The sequence below is a fragment of the Coregonus clupeaformis genome, chromosome 10 (genome assembly GCF_020615455.1).
Source record: "Coregonus clupeaformis isolate EN_2021a chromosome 10, ASM2061545v1, whole genome shotgun sequence".
In the NCBI taxonomy this organism is placed as follows: domain Eukaryota; kingdom Metazoa; phylum Chordata; class Actinopteri; order Salmoniformes; family Salmonidae; genus Coregonus; species Coregonus clupeaformis.
The window spans coordinates 49,112,061-49,139,749 of NC_059201.1; the positions used below are offsets into that span (position 1 = coordinate 49,112,061).

General features: G+C 42.9%; 1 protein-coding gene and 1 pseudogene across 1 annotated transcript in view; one reads left to right on the top strand and one right to left on the bottom strand.

Moving 5' to 3' along the window:
- The window catches only part of LOC121575425 (voltage-dependent calcium channel subunit alpha-2/delta-3-like), a 63,580-nt gene extending 49,903 nt beyond the window's left edge, over positions 1-13,677 (bottom strand). Inside the window, exons 1-4 of the mRNA XM_045223061.1 lie at positions 12,991-13,677; positions 11,881-11,962; positions 6,516-6,632; positions 3,846-3,905 (exon numbers count right to left, since the gene is read on the bottom strand). Coding sequence (XP_045078996.1) covers positions 3,846-3,905; positions 6,516-6,632; positions 11,881-11,962; positions 12,991-13,112 — 381 coding nt within the window. The 5' untranslated portion in view covers positions 13,113-13,677. The remainder of the gene's footprint in view (positions 1-3,845; positions 3,906-6,515; positions 6,633-11,880; positions 11,963-12,990) is intronic.
- Positions 13,316-27,575, top strand: LOC121574648 (annotated as a pseudogene).
- The last annotated feature ends 114 nt before the right edge of the window (positions 27,576-27,689 follow it).

A 27,689-nucleotide genomic window follows, 5' to 3' on the forward strand; every position in this document is an offset into this window, starting at 1 on the left:
CCCCTGTTTGCCAGCGTGGTGCTGGGGGGAGGGATGGAGGGAGGGAGCGGGAGAGAGGGAGGTGTGATGGACTCTGTGGCGTACTCGGGGAAGGCCACGCCGGCATCACCATAAAGCAGGGTCTGACAGCTCATACCACGGCTGGGCGCCCCTCTGACTGGCCGAAGCGGGAGGAGGGGAGGAGGGGAGGAGGGGAGGAGGAGAGAAATGTGCACGCTCAGCAGAAGTGATAGTGCTGTAGAGAAAGAGGGCCGTTAACCATCAGGGTTATTACTGTAGTGTAGAGCAGGAGTAGAGCAGGGCCAGGCTGGGCAGGGGACACTGCGGCTCCACGGCCGAGACGCTCCACTGACTCTTCATGTAGGTTACTGTACACCACTGCAGAGAGATTGGGCCTACACTCTTAGAAAAAAAGGTGCTATCGAGAACCTAAAAGGGTTCTTGGGTTGTCCCCATAGGAGAACCCTTTGAAGAAATGTTTTTGGTTCCAGGTAGAGCCATTTCCACAGAGGGTTCGACATGGAACCCTAAAGGGTTCTACCTGGAACCACAAAGGGATTCTACCTGGAACCATAAAGGGTTCTCCTATGGGGACAGTCGAAGAACCCTTTTGGAACCCTGATTTCTAAGAGTGTACTGTACCAGGGCTGGCTGCATAGGCAGGCATTGGTAGGTCTAATTCCCTTTTCACATTATTGTGCAACCCTGAATTTTCACAATGTCCTTTCCAGCACGGTTCCATGCAGCAACTATGGATGGATACTTAACCAGGCCAGGCGCAGTACAGCTTGGCATAGCTTGGCTTGCCTCAGTAGTGTATAAAGGGTATACCTGGTCTAAACCCGGGCTGACTTGGCTCATGTGTTGCCTTCCTTACTCGACCCCATCTTGGAGGTCAATATACCACCTATGAGAGTGTCTTATCAATCTCTCTCAAGTCTCTTCAAGGAGACCCCTTGCTCCATAGTGACCATTTGATCCTCAGACTGAAGGTAGGCAGCCAGAATTACTGAGACTACTCTGCAATAGTTACAGACTTCACACAAAGGTTTCAAAAATACTGTCTGTAGAAAAAGACTGTAGATTAATAAATGTAATGATTTATACAGACCTATGTTATAATATTATTTCCCAGCTATAATCAATCCCTCTGGGCACACACTGGTTGAATCAACTTGGTTTCCACGTCATTGCAATGAAATTACATTGAACCAATGTGGAATAGACTTGAATTGACATCTGTGCCCAGTGAGATGTAACTTTGTTTAGATTTTGTATGTTGAAGCAAACATACTGTAGCCTATATGTAGCCTACTTTATCAAGTGGAAATTCAAACTGACGAAAATGAGGCTACATAAAAACCTGCGTTAAGGATATTAGATCATTTTATAACATCAAACTCTGTGACGCATCATTTAATCAACCTCTTGCCGTTTTCTGACACCATGCATTTTTCACGCACCATTTCCCGAGTTCTCTTGTCTCGTTTTAAGACGGTGTAGTGTTTTACATTGACCCGTGTTAGGCTATACAGCCAGGGTTTAAGCGCGTGCAGGTGACGTGTGTGACTGCATGGTATACCGCAAGGTGAACTCTCTCAAACACTGTATCCGCTCAGTAGCCCCTAGGTTATCGATAACAGATCCCACAAAATAATAATGTATTTTTATTTTATGCTAGATGTTTCTCTGACATTTTGGTTTTAATGTTAAATAGGAGATACATGTTTTGTAAGCAGTAGAAGTTTATGAGGCTTTAAAATAGTTTGGCTACTTTTGCTGATAATAAATATATATGAGGCATTTTTTGCCGTTCATTGTAGACTATGCTTTGAAGAAAAAAATATGGTTTAGCCTACTCTAGAACTTTTAAATCAACGATTAGCAATTCTGAAAATCTTTCGGAACAGTTTTCTAAAGAGACGGGGAGCTGCGGAGTAGCCTACCCTAGATTTGTACAATGAAGAGTAGGCGTTAGGATTTTTACAATGAACATGCGGGCATGAAGTTGCAGCAAGTTCACTGTAACATAAGTAGATTGAATAGAGCCTAAAGGAAAGAACGAAATACATTTGTTGACAGAATAATAACCACGTGAGAGATCGATGCACATTATTCGGCTCAGGCTGTATCGCATAGCGTTAACAATCTCATAGCTTTAACAAAGGGATGAATTTGGTCACCATTTCAAATAATACTAAACAATGCTTCTCTAAAATAGTAGCCCTGTTAAGAATGCACTAAAATATCAGCTAAACAATCAGTAATAGATTGTAAGCATGTGTAGATATTTTAAATGTGTAGGCCTGTGCTGTAAATGCAGCATATGTGTAGCCTTCTGTAGAACTAAATATAACACCCATTAAAAAAACAGGAAACCATTTTCTCAATGACAATATGCTATTAAATCATAAAACAATACAATAATGTTGTGTACATAATTGCATTGTTATAAAGAACATGAATATCACCACAGCAAGGAACATACATAATCATCTGGTCACATTTAATCCGAGTGTTATCCCCAAACTGTTATAAGTGCAGAGTAATGAAGAATAATAACATTGAAATATGGAGAAGGAAATTCGGTCCTACAATGGTAATAATGACCTTCTCGACCTTCTTCCAATACGTCCATATAATCACCCGAGAAACAAAACCTGCAAACCATGGGGTGATCACAATGTATTCATAACGTAAATGCGTCTATTAACTGGGAAGTGTGGCGCCATTATTTTAAAGTGTTTTGTTGCCCGAGTGAGTTTCCAATCTTCAGGAGGAAAAGTGGAACAATGCACTGTGCATAAGAGTTTCATTAATCTTTGTCTACTGGAAAGAGGGAGAGAGAGAGGGAGAGAGAGAGAGAGGAAGAGAAAGAGAAAGAGGGAGGGAGGGTCCTGTACATTCTCAGTGTTACAGAATTACTGCAATCCCACCGCATAGGAAGAGGAGGCTCACTGCGCCAAGGAAGAAGCCAGCAATAACAGCTAGGTTAATGTCATTTAAAGAGCACAATGATCTGGGCTGAGCTGTACAATACACCTGCATGGAAAGTTGGAAACCACACCTGAACACATGCCGCAGCACACACAATGGGAATATTGTATTGTCTCAAATTCCATAAATGTATGAGTATTTATGAATGTATGAATATTTCATGTATGAAGTTAAAATAACCCAAAGACACAGCTGACTGTTGTAGCATGACATCCAATCATTTTTCTGTCCTGCATTGCTATGCTTCGTGATATGTTAGAAGACAAATACATCAATGTTCCTTGAGTGTGAAATTGCATTTAAGATTTGTCAAAAGAAGAAGTACCCCATTATTGCTAATGGTGCAGTTATAGTACATTATGATATAATATGAGTGCATTGTGGTTTGTCAGTGGGCGATGAACTTGAATACTTGGCTTGTGTTTTTCCCAGTACCAGTTCTCGCCACTCCCTCTTCAACAGTTGCAGTCACAGGCTACTTATGAATGATGATTACGCTTTAAAATAATCTGTGCATTATGACGGTATGGCGTTCTTCAATGTGCAGTATGCAGTGTTGCTTATTAAAAAGGCATTATTGATCATCACAGTCACAGGGTATTCATGTGAAGGACTTTCAATGCCAACAGCCACTATACTGTCCCTATCCCCTTCTGTCACCTTGTTATAAGTTGCATCCCAAATAGTTCACTATATAGGGATGGGTACCCCTTCTATATTTTACACTACTGACTGTATCTCTGTCTTCTACACTTCACCTTATCCCGATGTCTTTCCTTCTTCACCCCTCTCTTCTTTTCTCTCTCGTTTCTCTCTCTTTTCTCCCCCCCACCTCCCACCCGTCTCACCTGCAGCTCTGGGTTCTCCTCGTGCTGTAGATGGGCCTCCTCTGCTGCCTCCACCAGCCGCTGAAGGGGGGAGATAAGGGGGAGATAGGGGAGGGGAGGGGTGGAGATGAGGGGAGGAGGACAGAGGGGAAGCATCAGCACACCGGCTTAACTCAAAGTCATCACCCATGATCCAGAGTTATTTGACCCCCGACAATGTCAGACGGTCTCAGTAGCTTCTAGTCTCAGCCAGCCTTCTGCAGGAAGGCAGTACGTCTGCAGTAACAGAGGGCCAGAGAGCTGAGGGCTAAGGAATGGCCCTGCCTGCCTGGCTGTTTGGAGCACAGAGACACGAGCCTGCTCTACAGTCCTCCTCCTGCAGCTCTGGGCAGGGGACAGCCCAAGCCAGTCTCGGACATAAAGAATGGACCAACAGAATATTTAGTCCAGTCTCCCTTCCATGTCTTGCACTATTCTATGCATTTTCCCACATTTATATATTTCTGAAAACTAATGGTTAGACAATTTGCTGTATTGCGTTACTTTTCATATCGGTGTCCTATTCATATATATGCTTCGTGATTCATTAGAAGACGAATCAACGTTCCTTGAGGGTGAAATTGCATTCAGAACTTGTCAAAAGAAGAAGTACCCTATTATTGCTAATGGTGCAGTTATAGTATATTGTGATATTATATGAGTCCCATTGTGGTTTGTCAGTGGACGCTGACCAGGGTGCTGAATTTACACTTGTGTTTTTCCTAATTGCGGTTTACCGAAACTGTCGCCACTCCCTCTTCAACAGGCAACTTATGAATGATTATAGCGATAATTTGATTATTTAATTATTTAGTGATGCTCATGCTCTTTGGTGGGTGGTTATGTTCTTAATCCACTTCAAATGATATTCCTGATTCTCCCCTCCCAGGATAGGGTTTCTTCAGCACAGTTATATCAATAACGTGCCTCAAACGAAAGACTCGCTTGCCGCTGGAAACAACATGAAAATCGTAGCAATAGGCCTATATTCTGTAATATTTTTCTGTGATAAGAATTTCCCAATCACATAGGCTACTGTAGGCCTAAGTCTATATGTCTACCTCGAAAGGCACCCACAGAAATATGTGCGTTCAGTGAGATGATTGATTGGCATATTGCCAAGTGTATAACCGGATCGCACAACACGCAACACCCTATATAGCCTACATTATTCCCCTCCTTGAAATGTGCTTGCCTGCGTGAGAAAATGCCGGCTGAACACCACAGTCATCGTCGCCGTTCTGGAACAGGTCATTAATAACTGTCCAGCACATCAAAATAACTGCAACGCAAACAAAAATGTCAGCATGGCATGGCGCAAACTCTTTTGTGACAGTTAAACTTAATTTATTTTCATACCTTTGCGTTTTAGTCTTAGATGGTGTCGTCAGCAATACAGCCATATTGAAATAAGTAGGAAACCTCAAGCCGCTAAATGTAAACAGATTTTTATTCAGGCCTAGGCTATTTTTTTATGTGCAAATGACAAGATGCCAACATTTGCTATAGGGTGGTCTTTCAAACCATATCAAATGAGTCTTATTGCCGAAAGGCAATTTCAAAACAGGTAGCCTACCTCGTAAACAAAATATGCAAGGCTCACAAGGACTAGGTCAATATCATAAACACGAATTGCATTGTAATTGTTTAATTTTCATTTCGAATAGGCTATGCCACGACGCTGGTATAATGTGTCAGTTAGTGATTATAGGTATTTCCTTAACTGGATATAACATCTCGACTGCTGCCAATTGAAAAATAGGCTATCTGTTATTTTTTTCACACTACAAAAAAAAAGACGTAAACGAATGCGATTTTTATCATTTTCATCTGACGAATATAGGCCTCATATACATTTTAAATAGGCCTAGGCAATTTAGTAGTCTAGGCTACATTCAAATAATGAATTTGTTTACACAGAAAGCATTAGTCCAATTTACAGCACTGCAACACACAGATTGAAATGCTGCCTAATAAATAGGCCTAGAGAATGGTAAAGGCAATGGGCCCACAATGTAGAATTACAACCATCAGGTAATACAGTCCGGCGCGGGGAGATCTGGCGGTGCGAGATAAACGCTATCATCTCACACCACTCAACTGGGGTTAACTATTAAAATAGGCTACTTGCACCTCTCCTCTCAGGACCAATTTACATTTCCAATGGCTATATATCTGTCTCAGGAGAATGCCTTGTAGTAAATAGCATACGGCCGCTGGATAAAATGCAACACTAGTGTAATTTAAACCCGTGTTATGAATAGACATGCCCACCACCGAGGACGGAAAACAAAAAATACATTTCTGACCACTGAAATATGCTTACAATTGGTTATAACAGCTTCATGATCATGGATAGGCCTATAAGGAAAATGCCCTAAGATGCTAAATGTGATAATAATAATAATAATAATAACAATAAATCTAGATCATTTGTTGATCATTTCTATAGCCTTAAATCTAGATTTTTTTCTAACCCTGCTTGCGGTGCATGTCTGCAGCTGAGGCTGAGAAATAACAGAAAGTTTGATATTTTTCTGAATGACTTCTAAGTCTCCTACTCTCAGTTGTATGCATTAGGCTTACTTCCATAAAACATAGCCTAATGCACTTGAAGGGTCGATAAAAGGAAAGATATGAGACGATACATACCAGCATGGCCACCTTTTTCATCCGGAACATTTCCTCCATCTTCTTTGCTAGAGTTTTGACCACTTTCATGCCATCAATTTCTTCCACTCGGACGGACTTTTCAAATTCTTTATATTTCTGTAAATGACAGAGAAAATATATATGTTTTAACTCTAATATTTGGATACTGAACGAATCATCTTCTCACGTTTGTGCAAAGTTGACATACTAATATTACAAACTGAGGCTTGTAGGCTATGTCATTTACTTCACTGATAAACATGTGAATAAAATGTGAACATGTTACAATTACCGACAAAACATAAATCAAAGCTAATGAAATCAAAGTTTATTGGTCACGTGCACAGGATATAGGGTGTAAATGGTACAATGGTAAAACGGTTCAGAGAGCGTGTGTGTGTGTGTGTGTGTGTGTGTGTGTGTAGTGGACGAAAATCACAAGAACATTTAGAATATACTGTACATCTCATGTCAATGGGTTTTTATTGGGGCCTGTGTTTTAGTAACAGCCAATGTGCCCTGTGTTTTAGTAACAGATAAGGTGAGGTGAGCCTTTGCGCTATTTGTTATTCCATGCACACACACACACACACACACACACACACACACACACACACACACACACACACACACACACACACACACACACACACACACACACACACATACACACACACACACACACACTTCACATCCAATGAAGAAAAATCCCCCAGCTCTCATATCCCTGCACCTCTGGAACTAGCAGAGAGTCAGTGTAACAAGCCCTCCCACTGGGCGCACACTGGTTGAATGAACGTTATTTTCACATAATTTCAATGAAATTACGTTAAACCAAAGTGGAATAGATGTTGAATTGACGTCTGTGCCCAATGGGCTCCCATGTCTCAGAGAGTGGCTTGCAAGCCCCAGCCCAGTCTCAGATGATTGGCTGATAAGATGCGTCCTGTTTCATTGAATTGATTGATAGGTTATCTTGTCTCAGTAATTAGCTGACAAGCTGTGGCTCTGGATCTGATTGGCTGCTGGGTGGCCTGGGAGGGAAGGCCATGCACGGTTGGATGGTAATTGAAATGGAGTCAAAGCACAGGAGAAAGATAATAACATGTCAGGCTTGGGAGGTTCTGGATAATGAACTAGACTTCACACAATGCTGAGTCTGCAGGATACACTACACCTGCACTGGGACAGAACAAAGCCCAACAGAACACACAAAAAGAATAGAACATAACATTGAAAAAAAGGTAGCACACAGTCACACACAAAATAATAATCACAGTATTACCTGCACGTCTCTCACGTCCCTCACACACACACGCTCACGTGCGCACACACATACACACACACACACACGCACGCGCACGCACGCACACATATACACACACACACACACACACACACACACACACACACACACAAATTCCAATGATACACATTCAAAGAAAGAAACACAACACATACATACACACACACAAATCCCAATACATGAGGCAACAAATTACCCAGGGAAAGGAAGAGTGTGTACCGGCAGTGGAGCGGAACAGTTCATTTCACGCCTGTCCTCCCTGCCTCAGCAACCCCCCCACCCCCCCAGTCATCGTGGAGAGGTTAAACCCCACCCATCAATAGAACTGATTATGATTATTGATTAAGGTAATGACTGATGTGTAGATGAGGCCTGACCGAACCCAAGCCTGAGGAGTCAACACACACACACATACACACACACCACAGCGTCTTCATTCTGTGTCTATAGTCCTGTTCTGTTGCCCATACAGCAGCTCAGCCCTGTGTGGAAAACGTCTAATTCCCCATAAAGCACCCAATGATCATCCTTAATGATCAGCCCTTACCATCCAGCTGTATCTCTCTCTCCACCTCCCTCACTGGCCGCTAAGAGAGGAAGAGGCCTGCTGATTGGATGTAAGGTGTTCTGAACCAGTCATGCTTCCATGAACGGGAACATGAGGAAAGTGCTTACACACGCAGAAAGGAAAACAACTGCCGGGGACATTTTACCTCAGAGTGTTCTGTTCTTACACAGGTCAATGGAGAATCAGCTGAGGATGTTACACAGTCAAAATAGTAGGCAGATGTGGGGTGTATAATTGTTTTCTTTTTTGAAGTACACTCTCATCCAACACACACTCACACACACACAAACACACACACACACACACACACACACACACACACACACACACTACCCATATATTGCTACAGCAGTGTGTAGATTGCTAGCACTAGCAGTGTTAATGGTTATAGAATTGCAGCAGCAGCCTGGTGCTGAGCTGAGCTCCTCCTTATCACACACATGCAGTGAGGCTGATGAATGGAGTTGGACGGGGATATTTATCTCCCTGCATTTATCACCACTGAGTTCACACACACACAATCACACAACATAACACACCACCACTATACAGTATACTGTATGCACTGTAGCAATGTAACAGATCAGGGTCGTATTAACTAGAAACCAAATGGAAGAAAACTGACTGAAACAGGGAGGGATTACCTGAACTTGTCCAATAAGAAACTCTCATTTTCATTGCAAAACGTTTTCCATTGCAAAACTGTTTGCTACGGTTTATTCCGGTGTGCACTAATGAATACGACCCATGTTTCCGTCTCTCTCTGGTCATTCACTGTTTCTGGCTTTCAATCCAACTCATTTTTAAACCCCTGCAGTTCTGGAATGATATAATTACAATTCATTTCACTGTTAAATTAATAGCGCAATTGAAGGTAATTGAGCATAAAAATCAGTAGGAATAAAATGATTGTCTACATCCAGGTTTATGCGCCGAGGGCAGAATTCCAATTCGATCTGCCTGCGTACTTAACTCAGACTGTCCGATAAAGTGTACACATTAGTGCCCAGTTCTAATCCTGTGTGTATAGTACAGTATACAGTGTCTTCAGAAAGTATTCACACCCCTTTACTTTTTCCACATTTTATTGTGTTACAGCCTTGATTAAATTGAGATTTTGTGTCATACAATACCCCATAATGTCAAAGTGGATTTTGTTTGTAGAAACATTAAGAAATTAATAAAAAATGTAAAGCTGAAATTAGCTATAGCTAGCTGGTAGCTTGCTAGTTAGCTCCCATGCCAATTTCAAGTCTTTCTAAACTCATATCTGACTAATGAATGAACATTAACTGGCTAGCACATCATACTTTGTGACATTATGTTAGCTATCTATTCCCAGTTAGATAATGTGTTTTCACTTATTGCATCTGCGTGCTTGTTGCAATCTCCCTGGTGTACTCGTTCATTCGTGAACTGGCTGCTCTAATCTGTTCAAAACGGTGGCAGCATGTGCAGGAGTGGTCATTCGGTTTTTGACATGCAAAAGTGAAATAGGTGTATTTATACTGTTGTTCAAATGCTCAGATCGCTTCATTTATCTTCTCAAATAAACTACCGGTAGGTCGAAAACTTGGCATCATATTTCTGTCATGCTGCTTGGTTGACAACTCCAACCATCTGGTGCCCCGGGTATTCAGCCAATCAGCGGCTGCCACTGGACTTCACCAGTAGGCCAATGGTGATTTTAAAACAGTTACAGAGTTTAATGGTTGTGATTTGAGAAAACTGAGGATGGATCAACAACATTATAGTTACTCCACAATACAAACCTAAATGACAGAGTGAAAAGAAGGAAGCCTGTACAGAATACAAATATTCCAAAACATGCATCCTGTTTGCAACAAGGTACTGCAATACTGCACAAAATGTGGCAAAGAAATTGACTTTTTGTCCTGAATACAAAGCGTTATATTTGGGGAAAATCCAACACATCATATCACTGAGTACCACACTTCATATTTTCAAGAATGGGGCTGGTACCTGTACAATACAGGAGTCCAAAGCCCTCAGAGACATACCCAAAAAGACGCACAGCTGTAATCGCCCCCAAAGGTGCTTCTACAAAGTATTGACTCAAGGACGTGAATGCTTATGTAAATTAGATTTTTCTGTATTCCATTTTCAATAAATTTGCAACAATTTCAAAAAACATGTTTTCTATTTGTCATTATGGGGTACTGTGTGTAGATGGGTGAGAAAAATAATCAATTTAATCCATTTTGAATTCAGGCTGTAGCACAACAAAATGTGGAATATATCAAGGGGTATGAATACTTTCTGAAAGCACAGTACATAGTGCTCAGACTTCATAATGCCCATAACACTGACCACATTGCCAAGAGAACACAAATGCTGTTATTTTACTGTAACCTATCAACATTACAAATACACAAACAATAGATTATCAATGGGAACTGCATGGAACACATCGTATGTGCCCTTCCTGAAGTACGGTGGCGTAACTGTGAGACACACACAGGTCCAGCCAGAGCTCTGGGTCCAACATTAGAGTTGCAAAATTCTGGTTCATTTTCGAAGATTCACAGATTTTCCAGATATACTGGTTGGAAGATTCCCAATTTCCTGCTTATTCCCTTCTTATTCCTTTAATCTTCCAACTGGGATTCCTGAAAAACTGGGAATTTTGGGAAAAATACCGGAAATTATCAACACTATGCAGCATACATTGCCTCCACTTGGATGACAGGTGCTGTAGTGTACACACCATAACCTATTTTCACACTGGAGAGCCCACGTCTGCCCCCAAGTGGTCATGTACTTTCACTTAGGGGTTTTTCTGCAAACCCATCTCTCTTTACCTCTCTCTCTCTTGTTCCCTCTATCTCCCCCCCTCTCTCTCTCTTGTTCCCTCTATCTCCTCACCCCCTCTCTCTCTCTCTCTCTTGCTCTCTCTCTTGTTCCCTCTATCTCCCCCCACTCTCTCTCTCTCTCTTGTTCCCTCTATCCCCCCCTCTCTCTCTCTCTCTTGTTTCATCTATCCCCCCTCTCTCTCTTGTTCCCTCTATCTCCTCCACCTTTCTCTCTGAACCCCACCTATCGCCTCCAAACCCATCCCAGCCTATTCCACTCCACACACTTTTTAAAAATGTGTCTCCTTGTCGCATGTATATCCTGGGGTTGAAACTCTTGACTCCAGAGAGTGAACTGGAAATGAGATTAGAGACGAAACAGTGCTGTGGTTAATGGGCCATGTCCAGCACACACACACACACACACACACACAGAGACAGGCCTCTGAACCACACACCTGAGTCCTTTCTGACCAACATCCATATTTAGCTGGGACACAGAATTGTATCAGCAGCCATTAGAGGAGAATGCAGCATTACAGTGTACAGTGTGTGTGTGTGTGCGTGTGTGTGCGTGTGTGTGCGCGCGTGTGTGTGTGAGCTCACCATAACATGAAAGTGTGTGTGTGTGCGTGGACAGGAGTGAGTATAAAGAAGATTGAGGGAAGAAAGAGATACCTTCTGCAGCAGCTGGGATCCAGAGTATTTTGCAGAAATTGATTTAATTTCTCCACCAAACGCTGAGGCCCATAACTTCACCCTGGAAGCCAACAGAACATTTCTATATTGTGATATTTTGGTATTATAACAGTTCAGGTGAACACAGCTGACACGGTGAGATTACACACATTATGTCAGTAAGACATTTCAAAACAAATCTCTAACCATGAAATCATAGATCCATGGATATCTAGATGAAATCATAGATCCATGTATATCTAGATGAAATCATAGATCCATGTATATCTAGATGAAATCATAGATCCATGGATATCTATTGTCTGTGTGTTATATGGCTGGCCTGAGGATAAACTATGTTCTTGAAGATACTCCTGTTCTTGAAAAACCACAAGACCCTCATATAAGAAATAAATTGTTGAAGTGTGTTGAATTTGACCTGAGAGGACTGAGTCCATCAACAGTATGGCAAATACTCTACATTGTAGATAAGTATTTCATTCAATGTAGCTGTTTATTCATGTTTATTTGGTGCTTATTGATGTGCTATAAACTGATGATCTATGTAGATAAAGTTGGTGCAAAATGTTGCCTAAGTCTTGCCAAGTAGCCTATAGATTGTTTCAGACGGTGGTGTCTCAATGCAGTCAGGGTTAACCAGGAAAACTAACATGGTATAATTGCAATATTTTGTAGAGTTGTTATTTTAGACATATGTGTATCAAAGACAACAGTCTGTATAAAATAAAGACATCTGTAGGCTACATTTAAATAGTGTGTACATGTCATTGATGTATTATTCATTTGTTAATCATATGCTATTATTATTATGCCAGATATTATAGGGTAAAGAATAAGCCAATTTTTTTAAATGTATTTATTAGACACCAACACTAATAAATAATTTACATAAAAAATATATGATTATGATTATTGTTGTTGTTGTTACATTGTTATTACATGCTGCTTGTTTATAATTTTTTATATAACAAGTCTACTACTTACACACTTCAGGTAATCTAGCAGCTGAAAAACTCAACAATATGCAAAGGTGTGATTTACCGAGTACCTGAAAGGTTGTAAAATATGAATATGAAACCTTCCACTCACACTGAGAGTGGAATCCCTTGCTGGGACCCCATCACGTCCACCACCGTGCCCAGCATAATCCAGAACAGAAGGAAGCTGGCGCAACACACGTGCGAAAAGAGGATCCTCGAATGCCACAGCATCTTCACGAGCCTTCCCGACAACCGATCCCGGTACAATGGCACACGCAAGCTCTTCTCTCTCTCGTCCCGAAAACGCACTCAGCGCGAAAAGCAGCACATACAGACCCGGCAGCACATTCGCGCCGCCTCCCTCGCGCCAGTCCCGCGTCCAAGGGGCCAGTTGTCACTCCTGAAGGGACCCGCGTGCTGAAGATGGTTGACCTATGAACATCCGCACGAGCCCCACGCCGCCAGAGGGAGTGAGAGAGAGAGACTCACTTCAAGCCTCCGTGTCTGATAACATTACAATTTCTGTTATCGTGTCTGAAGCAAATTACGATATTCTCTCCTGGGGATTTTTCCAGATTTGCGGAGCTCAATCTAAAAACAACTCAGCTGCTATCACAGAGAACACTGAGGGAGTAGGACGAGGTGTTGCCGGTAGAGCAACGAGCGAGAAGCAGAGCGCGAGAAAGCATGAGTGAAAAGGACCAAAATGTGTGTAGGGGGTAACCTATCTGCATCACTTGCTGTAAGAACCCCGGAAAAAGGTGAAAAGGTGAAAAAGTAAAATACAAAACTTTCATACGGGAGCGCGCGCGTGCATCACAGGGGGATTCAACGGGTTCATTCAAGGCAGTGCAGCGTGACTGATCGACACTCGCGCTTGGAGGAGAGACCACCATACCGAGAACATTACCGCTGAAACAAAATCCATTCCTGTGGCGCAGACATTCTGATTAAGCATGAGCGTTCTGGGCCTAGAAAAGCCTTTTCTTCCTACAGTCTTCCAGATGTGAATTTGATTAAAAATAGCTTTGACCTGCTTTTTGCTTCCTGCAGTGTTTTAGACGTTACTTTGTTGTTTGAGGCAGATTGCACCACCTGGCCTACCGCTCGTTGTCTTTCAAGTCTTTCAAGATTGACCTATGCAATATGCACACCTTCCATTAAATCGACATGACTGATTAAGCGTAATTAGGCTAATCAAAGATCGATGTTTATGTCAAGACATTGGTAAGCTGGCCTAGTGGTATTCCGCTCTTACTTAGGCCTAATGCACAGGCTCCACATTTTAAGCGATTTTTTATGGCATTTTCATAAGTTTTAATTACTTACAGATAACCAAAGAGACTCAGCATTAAGTGCATGTTTTAGATGGGCTATAGCCACAATGCCATCAACTACTGCAGTGCATAGGCCTACGTGAATTACCATTACAAATTGTTTCAGTCAGCAAGACTAAATGCATATTAGAGTTAATGTTGGGAGTGGGCTAGCCCATAATATGGAAGATACAGGCCTATTAGCCTATATTTTTGAACCGGTCAATTACCAAACTCTCCTCTGTGAGGATGCCCTCTTAGGCCACATTGTCCAACACTGGTTTTAAAACTCTATTTGCACTCACAGTTATGTCATTGGCCACTTTGTGTTTCAAACAGAACCCTCTCCTTTCTGAAGTCCTCGAGAGGTCCTCTTTCTAAACGCTGATTAGCGCGTGATAATGATGTCAAGGCGGATGGATCTCCCGTTTCAGCGCTAGGCCGTTATTAGCTTGGTAATTACGTCGTACATCAAAGGCGCGAGGAGCCTCTGCCAGGCTGGGAACGTGCTGATAAGGCGCATGATGATGGACAATATCAACCGCTACGGCACGCGGTCACAGCCTCTTCTCTGTCGGGGCCGCAATCACATCTGGTGCAAGGAGGGTCGCTGCTTTTAATTAACTATCGACTTCAAATAAAAAGTTAGCACCGCATTCCGCGACACTTTATCCGAGTTGCACTCAAGACGGGCGCCAGATAGGCCTTTTCAGTGCGAGTGATTTCGTTGAATTAAACTCCACTATTGGCAACAGACGGGGTAGATATAGCCCGTTAAACTCATAAGAACAGGGCATTGAATGACTCTCTTTATTAATTCCCCCTATATTACACTTCAAGAATTTAGAGTACCGTAATCCCATGTAGAAACAGCCTCGCCATTAATGAGCTGCCTCTTATCAATAGAACTGTCCATGGTTCTGATTTCAGTGTACTTGCAGGAGGCGCTGTCCAAGATGCTGATTTTCCCGCCTGTCATAGCAAAGCAGGACATTTTATTGGCGCCCAACACCGATATATTACATCACACACCTAATATCAGCCACTCTCTGTCTCAGTCTGTAAATTGATGTAGTTCTGTCCTTGAGCTGTTCTTGTCTATTCATGTTCTGTATTATGTCATGTTTCATGTTTTGTGTGGAAGAGTAGCTGCTGCTTTTGCAATACAATACAATACCAAATACCCTTAGATTGAGTGGTGTGGGCTCCTATAAACACTAAGAGAGTGTGAGAGACTTTATGTTGGAGTATGTATGGTGTGGTGGTGTGGGGCTCTCACATTACCACCACAAAGAGATTGTGCCAGCCTGGAAAAGGTGTTGGAGAGTGTGTGTGGGGTGTGTGTGTTCTTGGTCATTCTATAGCCTACCCATGATGCAGCGCCCAGCCTCTCTCCCCCCGAGGGCGAGGAGCTCCTGCCCCGCGCTGGATTATCACCCTCTCTGTCATCAGAGCGATGTTCACCGTACTGGCCATTGTGTTGAACTCCACGGTGATCGTGGTGTTGCTGATTAACAAGCAGCTGAGGCAGCCTCTGAACTATTCCCTGGTCAACATGGCCGTCGCTGACCTGGGGACAGCGCTGACCGGTGGGATTCTGTCTGTGGTCAACAACGCTCTGGGGTACTTCTCCCCTGGAGGGACCGGCTGCGTCATGGAGGGATTCTCTGGCTCTCGGAACTGTCTGGGATATAGAAATATAATGAGTAGAACGGACAAAGAGCCTTTGACCATGGAAATCTGACTGGAAAACTAATCGACATGGAAGACAATCATTTGGATTAGTTTCTTATGGCCATCTAGTTTAATCATTATTTTAATCAATTAATTATTTAACTAATAAAACGAATTGTCAATTAATTAATTAAAACGAGTTCTCCTAATGATTCTGTCATGTTAATCAATCAACGCAATCATCTTCAGGCAACGAAATCTTAAAGTTACACTAATATCCTGTGCCTTTAATTACAACAACAACAATATAATTTGCAAAATTGCTGTCTGGCTGGTACTGCAGGTATCATGTCACTGTGCACGGTAGCTCTCATTGCCATAGAGAGGATGTTTGTGGTGTGCAAGCCACAGGGACCTAAAGTATCTTCTTTCAGACCAGGGAGAAGCTATACGAATTATGGACACGCCTAGTGACCAAAATTGATGACGTATGTCGTGCAGCGAGAGTTGAGTGGCAGACGAACAGGTTCGGTTCAGTCAATTCAGTCAGTCGTCCTAATGAGCCACTTCTTTTATACCTCAGTGAGCTAGTTTATGCTTGTGGCTAGACACTTCATCGAGAATTTGAAACTTGTTTGGCGAAGTTGGGAGTATTCAGAATCATTCCGTTTTTATCAGACTACTACAAAAGCAATCAATGTGCTTTAGCCGTCACCCTGGCCTGATATTAGCTACACTATCTAGCTACTTCCATCTAAGTTACTGCAGGACAGCAGTGCTCTGCAATCGGGACTCGGGATTGAAGGACAAACACTATGTTGTTGTGTTGCTGGCTTGCAGCACAAACTCTCCCCATTAAGCAGTATCACAGTGACATCCAGTAGCCTGGTTTTATAGACTAGACTTAACTTGTAAATGTAAATATGGGACACTCAAATTAGTATGAAATGTTATGTTTGGTATGGTTACATAAAACAGAAGGTTACTTAAGGCATAAACAAAAGGAGGGTCTAGCAACCTATAGGTTGTGTTCTAGTCTAATCACGGACAACTTCAGCATTTAAGCTAATTTGCACATTTTCAACTACATACCACTTTTTAGCTACTTTGCAACCACTTAGCACGTTAGCTAACCCTTCCCCTAACCCCAACCCTAACCTTAACCCTTTCAGTGAACCCTTCCCCTAACCCTAACCTTAACCCTTTAACCTAACTCCTAAGCCCAACCCCTAGTCTAGCTAATGTTAGCCAGCTAGCTAACGTTAGCATTAGCCACTGTCGTATCGAGTGAGTGGTGGCAATTATTGCTGATGAACAAAGGAGTCCGCTCATACTGAACGTTGATCATAAGGTTTATTCAGATCACAAGCTTCAGCATAAGTGACAGGTGACATGACACCCGGAGAACGGCGCCTCAGATTGGAATGGCCGTTCTGCCCTTTCTGTGTCTAGCCCCTATTTATAAACAATGCAAAAAGATGGGTGGCTCCCTCTTCTGGCCAATCACCAGTCTCCCCTGTCTACAACACTCTTCCTGTCTGTTGTATGTGGCGTTACACTAAAACATTCCCTCTTGATACTAAAATCAACATTCTTTCAGTTCCACTTAAAAACATTTAACATCAGCATAATCCCAATACACGACACCACCTAGCCACCTAGCTAACGTTAGCCACAACAAATTGGAATTTGTAACATATCATACGTTTAGCAAATTCAGAACATATTGTACTTTTTGCAAATTCGTAACATATTGTACGTTATGCAAATTCGTAACATATTGTACGTTTCGCTAAATCGTAACATATAATACGAATTGTAATTCGTAACATATATGAAATGGATGATGGACATCCACCAATTAATACTTACCATACGAAATGTAACATATCATGCTAAATGGGGTGTCTCGGATTTCGTACAGAATAATACGAAATGCTCTGAGACCAGGTTGCATCCTGATGGTTACTACCAATATTGCAAGTTATTTATTGTGTAGGCTGCTATCATACTCAAAATATAATCAAGTGGTATGGAACAAATTGGCTACGTTAGCTACCACAACCGACGTGATACAGCTGCCCATTGCTGCCAAGTGAAGCAAGTGCAGCTGCTGCCAAGTGGGAAGCAACAGTGGGAAGCACCTGGAAACACTGTTGCACTGGTCATTCCACACTGGCTTCTCATTATGTTAGCTAATTGGCATGTCAAGGTGACATCCAGATGGTGACCAATAAATACTACAAGTTATTTCTCCCTCGCCCATTGAAATAAACATCACTTTATTTTACAAAGTTTTAACTAGCACCATGATGCTGTTGTTGCCAGCTAGCCAAACTAGCTAGCTGGAAAGGGCTCATCAGGACGACTGACTGAACTGAACGATCCAAATCCATTTGGCTCCACTCGACTCTCAGCTGTGCAACATACAGTACTTCATCAATTCGGGCACCAGGCATGTACACATTGACAAATGTCAAACAAACAAACATTCGTAAACAAAACCACTTCATTTGTTTATTGAACAAAAATTCTCACGTTAAATCCATCTATGATTATCATGAAGCATCACTTGTGTGTCCCAATCTTCATCACTTTCGCTTTGGTCTACCAACAACATATCCTGGACTTCCTGACAGGCCTCCCCAGGTGGTAAGGGTAGGCAACAACACATCTGCCACGCTGATCCTCAACACGGGGGCCCCTCAGGGGTGCGTGCTTAGTCCCCTCATGTACTCCCTGTTCACCCACGACTGCGTGGCCAAGCACAACTCCAACACCATCATTAAGTTTATTGACGACACAACGGTGGTATGCCTGATCACCGACAACGATGAGACAGCCTATAGGGAGGAGGCCAGAGACCTGGCAGTGTGGTGCCAGGACAAGAACCTCTCCCTCAACATGAGCAAGACAAAGGAGATGATCGTGGACTACAGAAAAAGGAGGGCCGAACATGCCCCCATTCACATCGACAGGGCTGTAGTGGAGCGGGTCGAGAGTTTCAAGTTCCTTGGTGTCCACATAACCAACAAACTATCATGGGCCAAACACACCAAGAAAGTCGTGAAGGGGCACGACAATGCCTTTTCCCCCTCAGGAGACTGAAAAGATTAGGCATGGGTCCCCAGATCCTCAAAACGTTTTACAGCTGCACCATCGAGAGCATCCTGACCGGTTGCATCACCGCCTGGTATGGCAACTGCTCAGCATCCGACCGTAAGGCGCTACAGAGGGTAGTGCGTACAGCCCAGTACATCACTGGGGCCAAGCTTCCTGCCATCCAGGACCTATATACTAGGTGGTGTCAGCAAAAATTGTCAAAGACTCCAGTCAACGACCCAAGTCGTGTGTTTTTACACTGCTGCTTTACACATGTGTTTTTACACTGCTGCTACTCGCTGTTTATTATCTATGCATAGTCACTTTACCCCTACCTACCTCGACTAACTTGTACCTCCGCACATTGACTCGGTACCGGTACCCCCTGTATATAGCCTCATTATTGTTATTTTGTTGTTACTTTTTTCTTTTTTCTTTTTTTTTCTGTAGTTTATTTAGTAAATATTTTTTTACTGTATTTTCTTAAAACTGCATTGTTGGTTAAGGGCTTGTAAGTAAGCATTTCACGGTAAGGTCTACTACACCTGTTGTATTCGGCGCATGTGACAAATACATTTTTATTTTATTTGAACATATGGGAGGAAACAGCGCAATAGCCGCTCTAAATGCTCGCAGTCAAACAACTAATAATTCTGCGCGTCTCTGGTTCTTTTCCTGTGTTTGGTCTGGACTGCGTTCTCACCTGCAGCGAACCGCACCACAGTACGAATTGAATCGGACTGAGACCCCCCTTTTTGAGCAAACCATGATGCGTTGTTTAGTGCACTCCAAACTAACCAAACTAAGGGGGTAAACGCTCCAGAGTTCGGAAAACCGCTACAAACCAATTCGGTGTGAAAGCCCCTTAAATGTACTCAAAGCTCATGTATACCTCGAGACAGGTAGGTCCACTCAATGCCCGGCCCTGGAGGTGTGTCTGCTCAAACGGCATCTGTACAAGTAATGTAGTGTGCGTCATAATTAGGGCCTGGAGTTTTTCCTGATCTCGAAACCTAACCTGGAATATGTCAGCCTGGATTTTGAAGTTGTTCCTGGTCAGGTTATGTTGTCAGGAAAAATGTCTGGCCCAAGACATACAGTGAGGGAAAAAAGTATTTGATCCCCTGCTGATTTTGTACGTTTGCCCACTGACAAAGACATGATCAGTCTATACTTTTAATGGTAGGTTTATTTGAACAGTGAGAGACAGAATAACAACAAAAAAATCCAGAAAAAACGCATGTCAAAAATGTTATAAATTGATTTGCATTTTAATGAGGGAAATAAGTATTTGACCCCTCTGCAAAACATGACGTAGTACTTGGTGGCAAAACCCTTGTTGGCAATCACAGAGGTCAGACGTTTCTTGTAGTTGGCCACCAGGTTTGCACACATCTCAGGAGGGATTTTGTCCCACTCTTTGCAGATCTTCTCCAAGTCATTAAGGTTTCGAAGCTGACGTTTGGCAATTCGAAGCTTCAGCTCCCTCCACAGATTTTCTATGGGATTAAGGTCTGGAGACTGGCTAGGCCACTCCAGGACCTTAATGTGCTTCTTCTTGAGCCACTCCTTTGTTGCCTTGGCCGTGTGTTTTGGGTCATTGTCATGCTGGAATACCCATCCACGACCCATTTTCAATGCCCTGGCTGAGGGAAGGAGGTTCTCACCCAAGATTTGACAGTACATGGCCCCGTCCATCGTCCCTTTGATGCAGTGAAGATGTCCTGTCCCCTTAGCAGAAAAACACCCCCAAAGCATAATGTTTCCACCTCCATGTTTGACGGTGGGGATGGTGTTCTTGGGGTCATAGGCAGCATTCCTCCTCCTCGAAACATGGCGAGTTGAGTTGATGCCAAAGCGCTCGATTTTGGTCTCATCTGTCCACAACACTTTCACCCAGTTCTCCTCTGAATCATTCAGATGTTCATTGGCAAACTTCAGACGGCCCTGTATATGTGCTTTCTTGAGCAGGGGGACCTTGCGGGCGCTACAGGATTTCAGTCCTTCACGGCGTAGTGTGTTACCAATTGTTTTCTTGGTGACTATGGTCCCAGCTGCCTTGAGATCATTGACAAGATCCTCCCGTGTAGTTCTGGGCTGATTCCTCACCATTCTCATGATCATTGCAACTCCACGAGGTGAGATCTTGCATGGAGCACCAGGCCGAGGGAGATTGACAGGTCTTTTGTGTTTCTTCCATTTGCGAATATTCACACCAACTGTTGTCACTTTCTCACAAAGCTGCTTGGCGATGGTCTTGTAGCCCATTCCAGCCTTGTGTAGGTCTACAATCTTGTCCCTGACATCCTTGGAGAGCTCTTTGGTCTTGGCCATGGTGGAGAGTTTGGAATCTGATTGATTGACTGCTTCTGTGGACAGGTGTCCTTTTATACAGGTAACAAACTGAGATTAGGAGCACTCCCTTTAAGAGTGTGCTCCTAATCTCAGCTCGTTACCTGTATAAAAGACACCTGGGAGCCAGAAATCTTTCTGATTGAGAGGGGGTCAAATACTTATTTCCCTCATTAAATTGCAAATCAATTCATAACATTTTTGACATGCGTTTCAGCATGATCAGCAGGGGATCAAATACCTTTTTCCCTCACTGTACTCTCTTTATGACCTGCAGTCACATGCGTACACAGGCTACCCCCACATCCTGCAAGGCGGTGGGCCCAGGAGGTCTGGGGGCTCAATTTCTATTTATATATACAATCCCAGTCAAAAGTTTGGACACACCTACTCAAGGACACCAATAAGAAGAAGAGACTTGCTTGGGCCAAGAAACACGAGCAATTGACATTAGACCAGTGGAAGTCTGTATATATACAGTGGGGGAAAAAAGTATTTATTCAGCCACCAATTGTGCAAGTTCTCCCACTTAAAAAGATGAGAGAGGCCTGTAATTTTCATCATAGGTACACGTCAACTATGACAGACAAAATGAAAAAGAAAATTCCAGAAAATCACATTGTAGGATTTTTAATGAATTTATTTGTAAATTATGGTGGAAAATAAGTATTTGGTCAATAACAAAAGTTTCTCAATACTTTGTTATATACCCTTTGTTGGCAATGACACAGGTCAAACGTTTTCTGTAAGTCTTCACAAGGTTTTCACACACTGTTGCTGGTATTTTGGCACATTCCTACATGCAGATCTCCTCTAGAGCAGTGATGTTTTGGGGCTGTCGCTGGGCAACACGGACTTTCAACTCCCTCCAAAGATTTTCTATGGGGTTGAGATCTGGAGACTGGCTAGGCCACTCCAGGACCTTGAAATGCTTCTTACGAAGCCACTCCTTCGTTGCCCGGGCGGTGTGTTTGGGATCATTGTCATGCTGAAAGACCCAGCCACGTTTCATCTTCAATACCCTTGCTGATGGAAGGAGGTTTTCACTCAAAATCTCACGATACATGGCCCCATTCATTCTTTCCTTTACACAGATCAGTCGTCCTGGTCCCTTTGCAGAAAAACAGCCCCAAAGCATGATGTTTCCACCCCCATGCTTCACAGTAGGTATGGTGTTCTTTGGATGCAACTCAGCATTCTTTGTCCTCCAAACACGACGAGTTGAGTTTTTCCAAAAAGTTCTATTTTGGTTTCATCTGACCATATGACATTCTCCCAATCCTCTTCTGGATCATTCAAATGCACTCTAGCAAACTTCAGACGGGCCTGGACACGTCTGGCACTGCAGGATTTGAGTCCCTGGCGGCATAGTGTGTTACTGTTGGTAGGCTTTGTAACTTTGGTCCCAGCTCTCTGCAGGTCATTCACTAGGTCCCCCCGTGTGGTTCTGGGATTTTTGCTCACCGTTCTTGTGATCATTTTGACCCCACGGGGTGAGATCTTGCGTGGAGCCCCAGACCGAGGGAGATTATCAGTGGTCTTGTATGTCTTCCATTTCCTAATAATTGCTCCCACAGTTGATTTCTTCAAACCAAGCTGCTTACCTATTGCAGATTCAGTCTTCCCAGCCTGGTGCAGGTCTACAATTTTGTTTCTGGTGTCCTTTGACAGCTCTTTGGTCTTGGCCATAGTGGAGTTTGGAGTGTGACTGTTTGAGGTTGTGGACAGGTGTCTTTTATACTGATAACAAGTTCAAACAGGTGCCATTAATACAGGTAACGAGTGGAGGACAGAGGAGCCTCTTAAAGAAGAAGTTACAGGTCTGTGAGAGCCAGAAATCTTGCTTGTTTGTAGGTGACCAAATACTTATTTTCCACCATAATTTGCAAATAAATTCATAAAAAATCCTACAATGTGATTTTCTGTATTTTTTTTCCTCAATTTGTCTGTCATAGTTGACGTGTACCTATGATGAAAATTACGGGCCTCTCTCATCTTTTTAAGTGGGAGAACTTGCACAATTGGTGGCTGACTAAATACTTTTTTTCCCCACTGTATATATATATAATTCTGACAGTATCCTTCTAAAAAGTCATTCATAAACCTTTTTAATTTCAATTGATAATAGGAAGCTAAGTATTTGTTTATTGGGCATCAGGAATGTGACTGAAAAAGTGCCTCAGGCCTTGAAAAATACAAAATGTAACTGATTGAAAGTAAGGGTATATCGATGAACAAATGCCGTGGTCAAGGCTACGACGGCGCCAGTGCAATGAGTGGAGCTTACAGTCGTGGTCAAAAGTTTTGAGAATGACACAAATATTAATTTTCACAAAGTCTGCTGCCTCAGTTTTTATGATGGCAATTTGCATATACTCCAGAATGTTATGAAGAGTGATCAGATGAATTGCAATTAATTGCAAAGTCCCTCTTTGACATGAAAATGAACTTAATCCCCAAAAAACATTTCCACTGCATTTCAGCCCTGCCACAAAAGGACCAGCTGACATCATGTCAGTGATTCTCTAGTTAACACAGGTGAGAGTGTTAACGAGGACAAGGCTGGAGATCACTCTGTCATGCTGATTGAGTTAGAATAACAGACTGGAAGCTTTAAAAGGAAGGTGGTGCTTGAAATCATTGTTCTTCCTCTGTTAACCATGGTTACCTGCAAGGAAACCGCGCCGTCATCATTGCTTTGCACAAAAAGGGCTTCACAGGCAAGGACATTGCTGCTAGTAAGATTACACCTAAATCAACCATTTATTGGATCAACAAGAACTTCAAGGAGAGAGGTTCAATTGTTGTGAAGAAGGCTTCGGGGCACCCAAGAAAGTCCAGCAAGCGCCAGGACCGTCTCCTAAAGTTGATTCAGCTGCGGGATCGGGGCACCACCAGTGCAGAGTTTGCTCAGGATTGGCAGCAGGCAGGTGTGAGTGCATCTGCACGCACAGTGAGGCGAATACTTTTGGAGGATGGCCTGGTGTCAAGAAGGGCAGCGAGGAAGCCACTTCTCTCCAGGAAAAACATCAGGGACAGTCTGATATTCTGCAAAAGGTACAGGGATTGGACTGCTGAGGACTGGGGTAAAGTCATTTTCTCTGATGAATCCCCTTTCAGATTGTTTGGGGCATCCGGAAAAAAGCTTGTCCGGAGAAGACAAGGTGAGCGCTACCATCAGTCCTGTGTCATGCTAACGGTAAAGCATCCTGAGACCATTAATGTGTGGGGTTGCTTCTCAGCCAAGGGTGTGAGCTCACTCACAATTTTGCCTAAGAACACAGCCATGAATAAAGAATGGTACCAACACATCCTCCGAGAGCAACTTCTCCCAACCATCCAAGAACAGTTTGGTGATGAACAATGTATTTTCTAGCATGATGGAGCACCTTGCCATAAGGCAAAAGTGATAACTAAGTGGCTCGGGGAACAAAACATCGACATTTTGGGTCCATGGCCAGGAAACTCCCCAGACCTTAATCCCATTGAGAACTTGTGGTCAATCCTCAAGAGGCGGGTGGACAAACAAAAACCCACCAATTCTGACAAACTCCAAGCATTGATTATGCAAGAATGGGCTGCCATCAGTTAGGATGTGGCCCAGAAGTTAATTGACAGCATGCGGGGGCGGATTGCAGAGGTCTTGAAAAAGAAGGGTCAACACTGCAAATATTGACTCTTTGCATAAACTTAATGTAATTGTCAAAAAAGCATTTGACACTCATGTAATGCTTGTAATTATACTTCAGTATACCATAGTAACATCTGACAAAAATATCTAAAAACGCTGAAGCAGCAAACTTTGTGAAGAGCAATACTTGTGTCATTCTCAAAACTTTTGACCACGACTGTACTCAGGTGTTCAAATGCATATATCAAATGCCTGATGCTTCTTAGGTAGTTCTTTATGAGTTTTAGTTAGAAAATGATCTCTTGTCAGAAGCGTCAGTTACAGGGATGGTAAAAACAGCTTGATTGCCGTAACAACAGCAGGGGAAACAGAAGGGAGTGGTGCTTCAAATACAGCAGTTCTGCAACATCTTTAATGAATTGAGGCTCTCATTGCATTGTCCTTAATTGCCGGCCTCAACACGTTACGGAAAGATATTAACTGTCGCCTATAGGAAGCTCTTGGGACAGGTCGTCTGGATATTGGAGGACAATACATTGGCAGAGGCAAACAGATTATCATCTTTAGCAGACAACAGTTCTTGGGGGCTTGAACAGAAAAAGCAGTTTGCTATTTCGTTCATACTGGTGAACCGGCGTTTGAGTTGTGTGGTTGCAATATCAACAGTCCCTTGTCTCTGGTATATCTTGGCATTCATCATTCAAGACTAAGTTGAAATTGTGTGCAGCGCAATGGACATAGACTATAGCCTAACGCACACTGTCTCAGGAAAGACTGTATGCGTTGGAAATACTCTGCAGGCTATAGAAAACAGTCAGGCCCGCAACCTGGACCTACAGCCCTGGTGAAAACATTTGCTCACAAAAATGCAAGATGACGCAGTCGCAAATGCCTACTGTAGCTACTATAGGGCTCTATGTAGAAAACAAAGAGATACAAACACAGACACAGAGAGACTTTCTTCTAAGAGAAAGACAGAAAAAGAGACAGACAGAGAGAAGCAGCAAAGGTGGACTTCAGGAGACCAGGGGAGTCTCAAGTTGGATTTAATTTACCTTAAATATCGCAACCCTTCCTCTTTGTTATTAGGCTATTTGATGTGTAATTTGTATATAAAGTTGATAAATATCAGCTAAATACAGTATAGGTATTAGGCTACACTGCATAATGAAACATTCCCTAGTAGGCTAGTGTTTTGAGGGTGGAATGACTGCATTATTTGGCATTAATAATAGACTGGTTTTATGCACAACAACTTTCTATCCAAGCTGGGAAAGAGCGCGAGGACGCTCATGTCATGCAGGTTCAGGTAGCCTCTACAGGACAGTTGTACAGTATAGGCTATTCTAAAACATCTATTGGTAGGTAGGTAATTAGTATGCTGTTTCATCGAACATTTATTCTACAATCTGCAATGTTTATTAACTTTATTTACTGAACAAGTAGGCCTAATAATTTTTTTGCCGCCAGCCAGCAGTCTAAATGGCAGCATTGCGACACGTGTATAGCTTTGTGAAATGTTAGGCTTAATAAACCAATAAACATTTATCCATTAGCTGAAGCAAAGCTAAACATGCCCTGGCACCACAGAAAGCATATCAACGATTACATAGGTAGCCGCATAGACATGTCCCAATTTCAGCACCATGGACACCAATCAGTAGTCTATACTGTGGCTTTCTGGTTGACGCATTTTAAATATTTTTAGGGGAGGGGGGCGAACTCCGACCCAGTATTGTCTGTGTCATGTATTCTGTGAGACCTGTCTTACATACCGTAGTATCCATATTCCACTACCTTGCTGTGTTGTGACAGGTCTCTACAATGGGCTGAATAGAAGTGGTGCAGCAGCCAAGGCAGAGGCTAAGGCCCACATGGTGGTTCTGATGGTGGTAACGTTCCTGATCCGCTGGCTGGCCTACGCTACTCTGGCCCTCCTGGTGGTCCCTGACCTTGATGCCCACATCAGCCCTCTGCTGGGCACAGTCTACCTGGCCAAGAGCAGCACCCTGGCTGTACAACTCTCTCATCTAACTCTACATGAACAAACAGGTAAACACACACATCATCAACTCATCATCAGGTGTATAGATAGATGAACGTTCAGTGAAAATGAAAACACAATCAGATAAAGGAAGCAAAACAATTCAAGTATGATAATAGGCCTATACATGTGATAGCAGATTCATTTAGACACTAATCTGTAGAATGACCACTGCAATGCTCCTTACCACAAACCAGACACTTGTAGGCATTCCACAGGCTCCATCTAGTGGAGATCAATGAGAATGCAATGTTTTCAGTTTTGATTAGCTCGTGCTAATGTCTTCTGGTAGCACAAGTGAGGGCAGTGGCTCACTGCTACCTATTCTCATTCATATTTTCCCCACTGAATAGCTGCTGTTTAACATGCACAATTGTGTTATAAACATTTAATAAACATTGAAGCCATTTGATACACAACTAAATGCATGACAGTAACAGTCGGTGATGAAGGTGTTGTGTCTTGTCTAGTTTCGGAGATACCCCTGCTGTGGGCCTTCTGGGGAGGAGGGGTCAGAGATGCAGACCACCACAGGCACCATGGCAACCATCAACAACAAAGTCTCCCCCAGCTGAACGCATACAGACTTACAGATACATCCAACCACTGATTGCACCAGCAGCACCAGTAGTGTCACTCATATGTTCTCTGCCTTTAAAGAAAAATAAATATACCTCTTAATTTGGAAG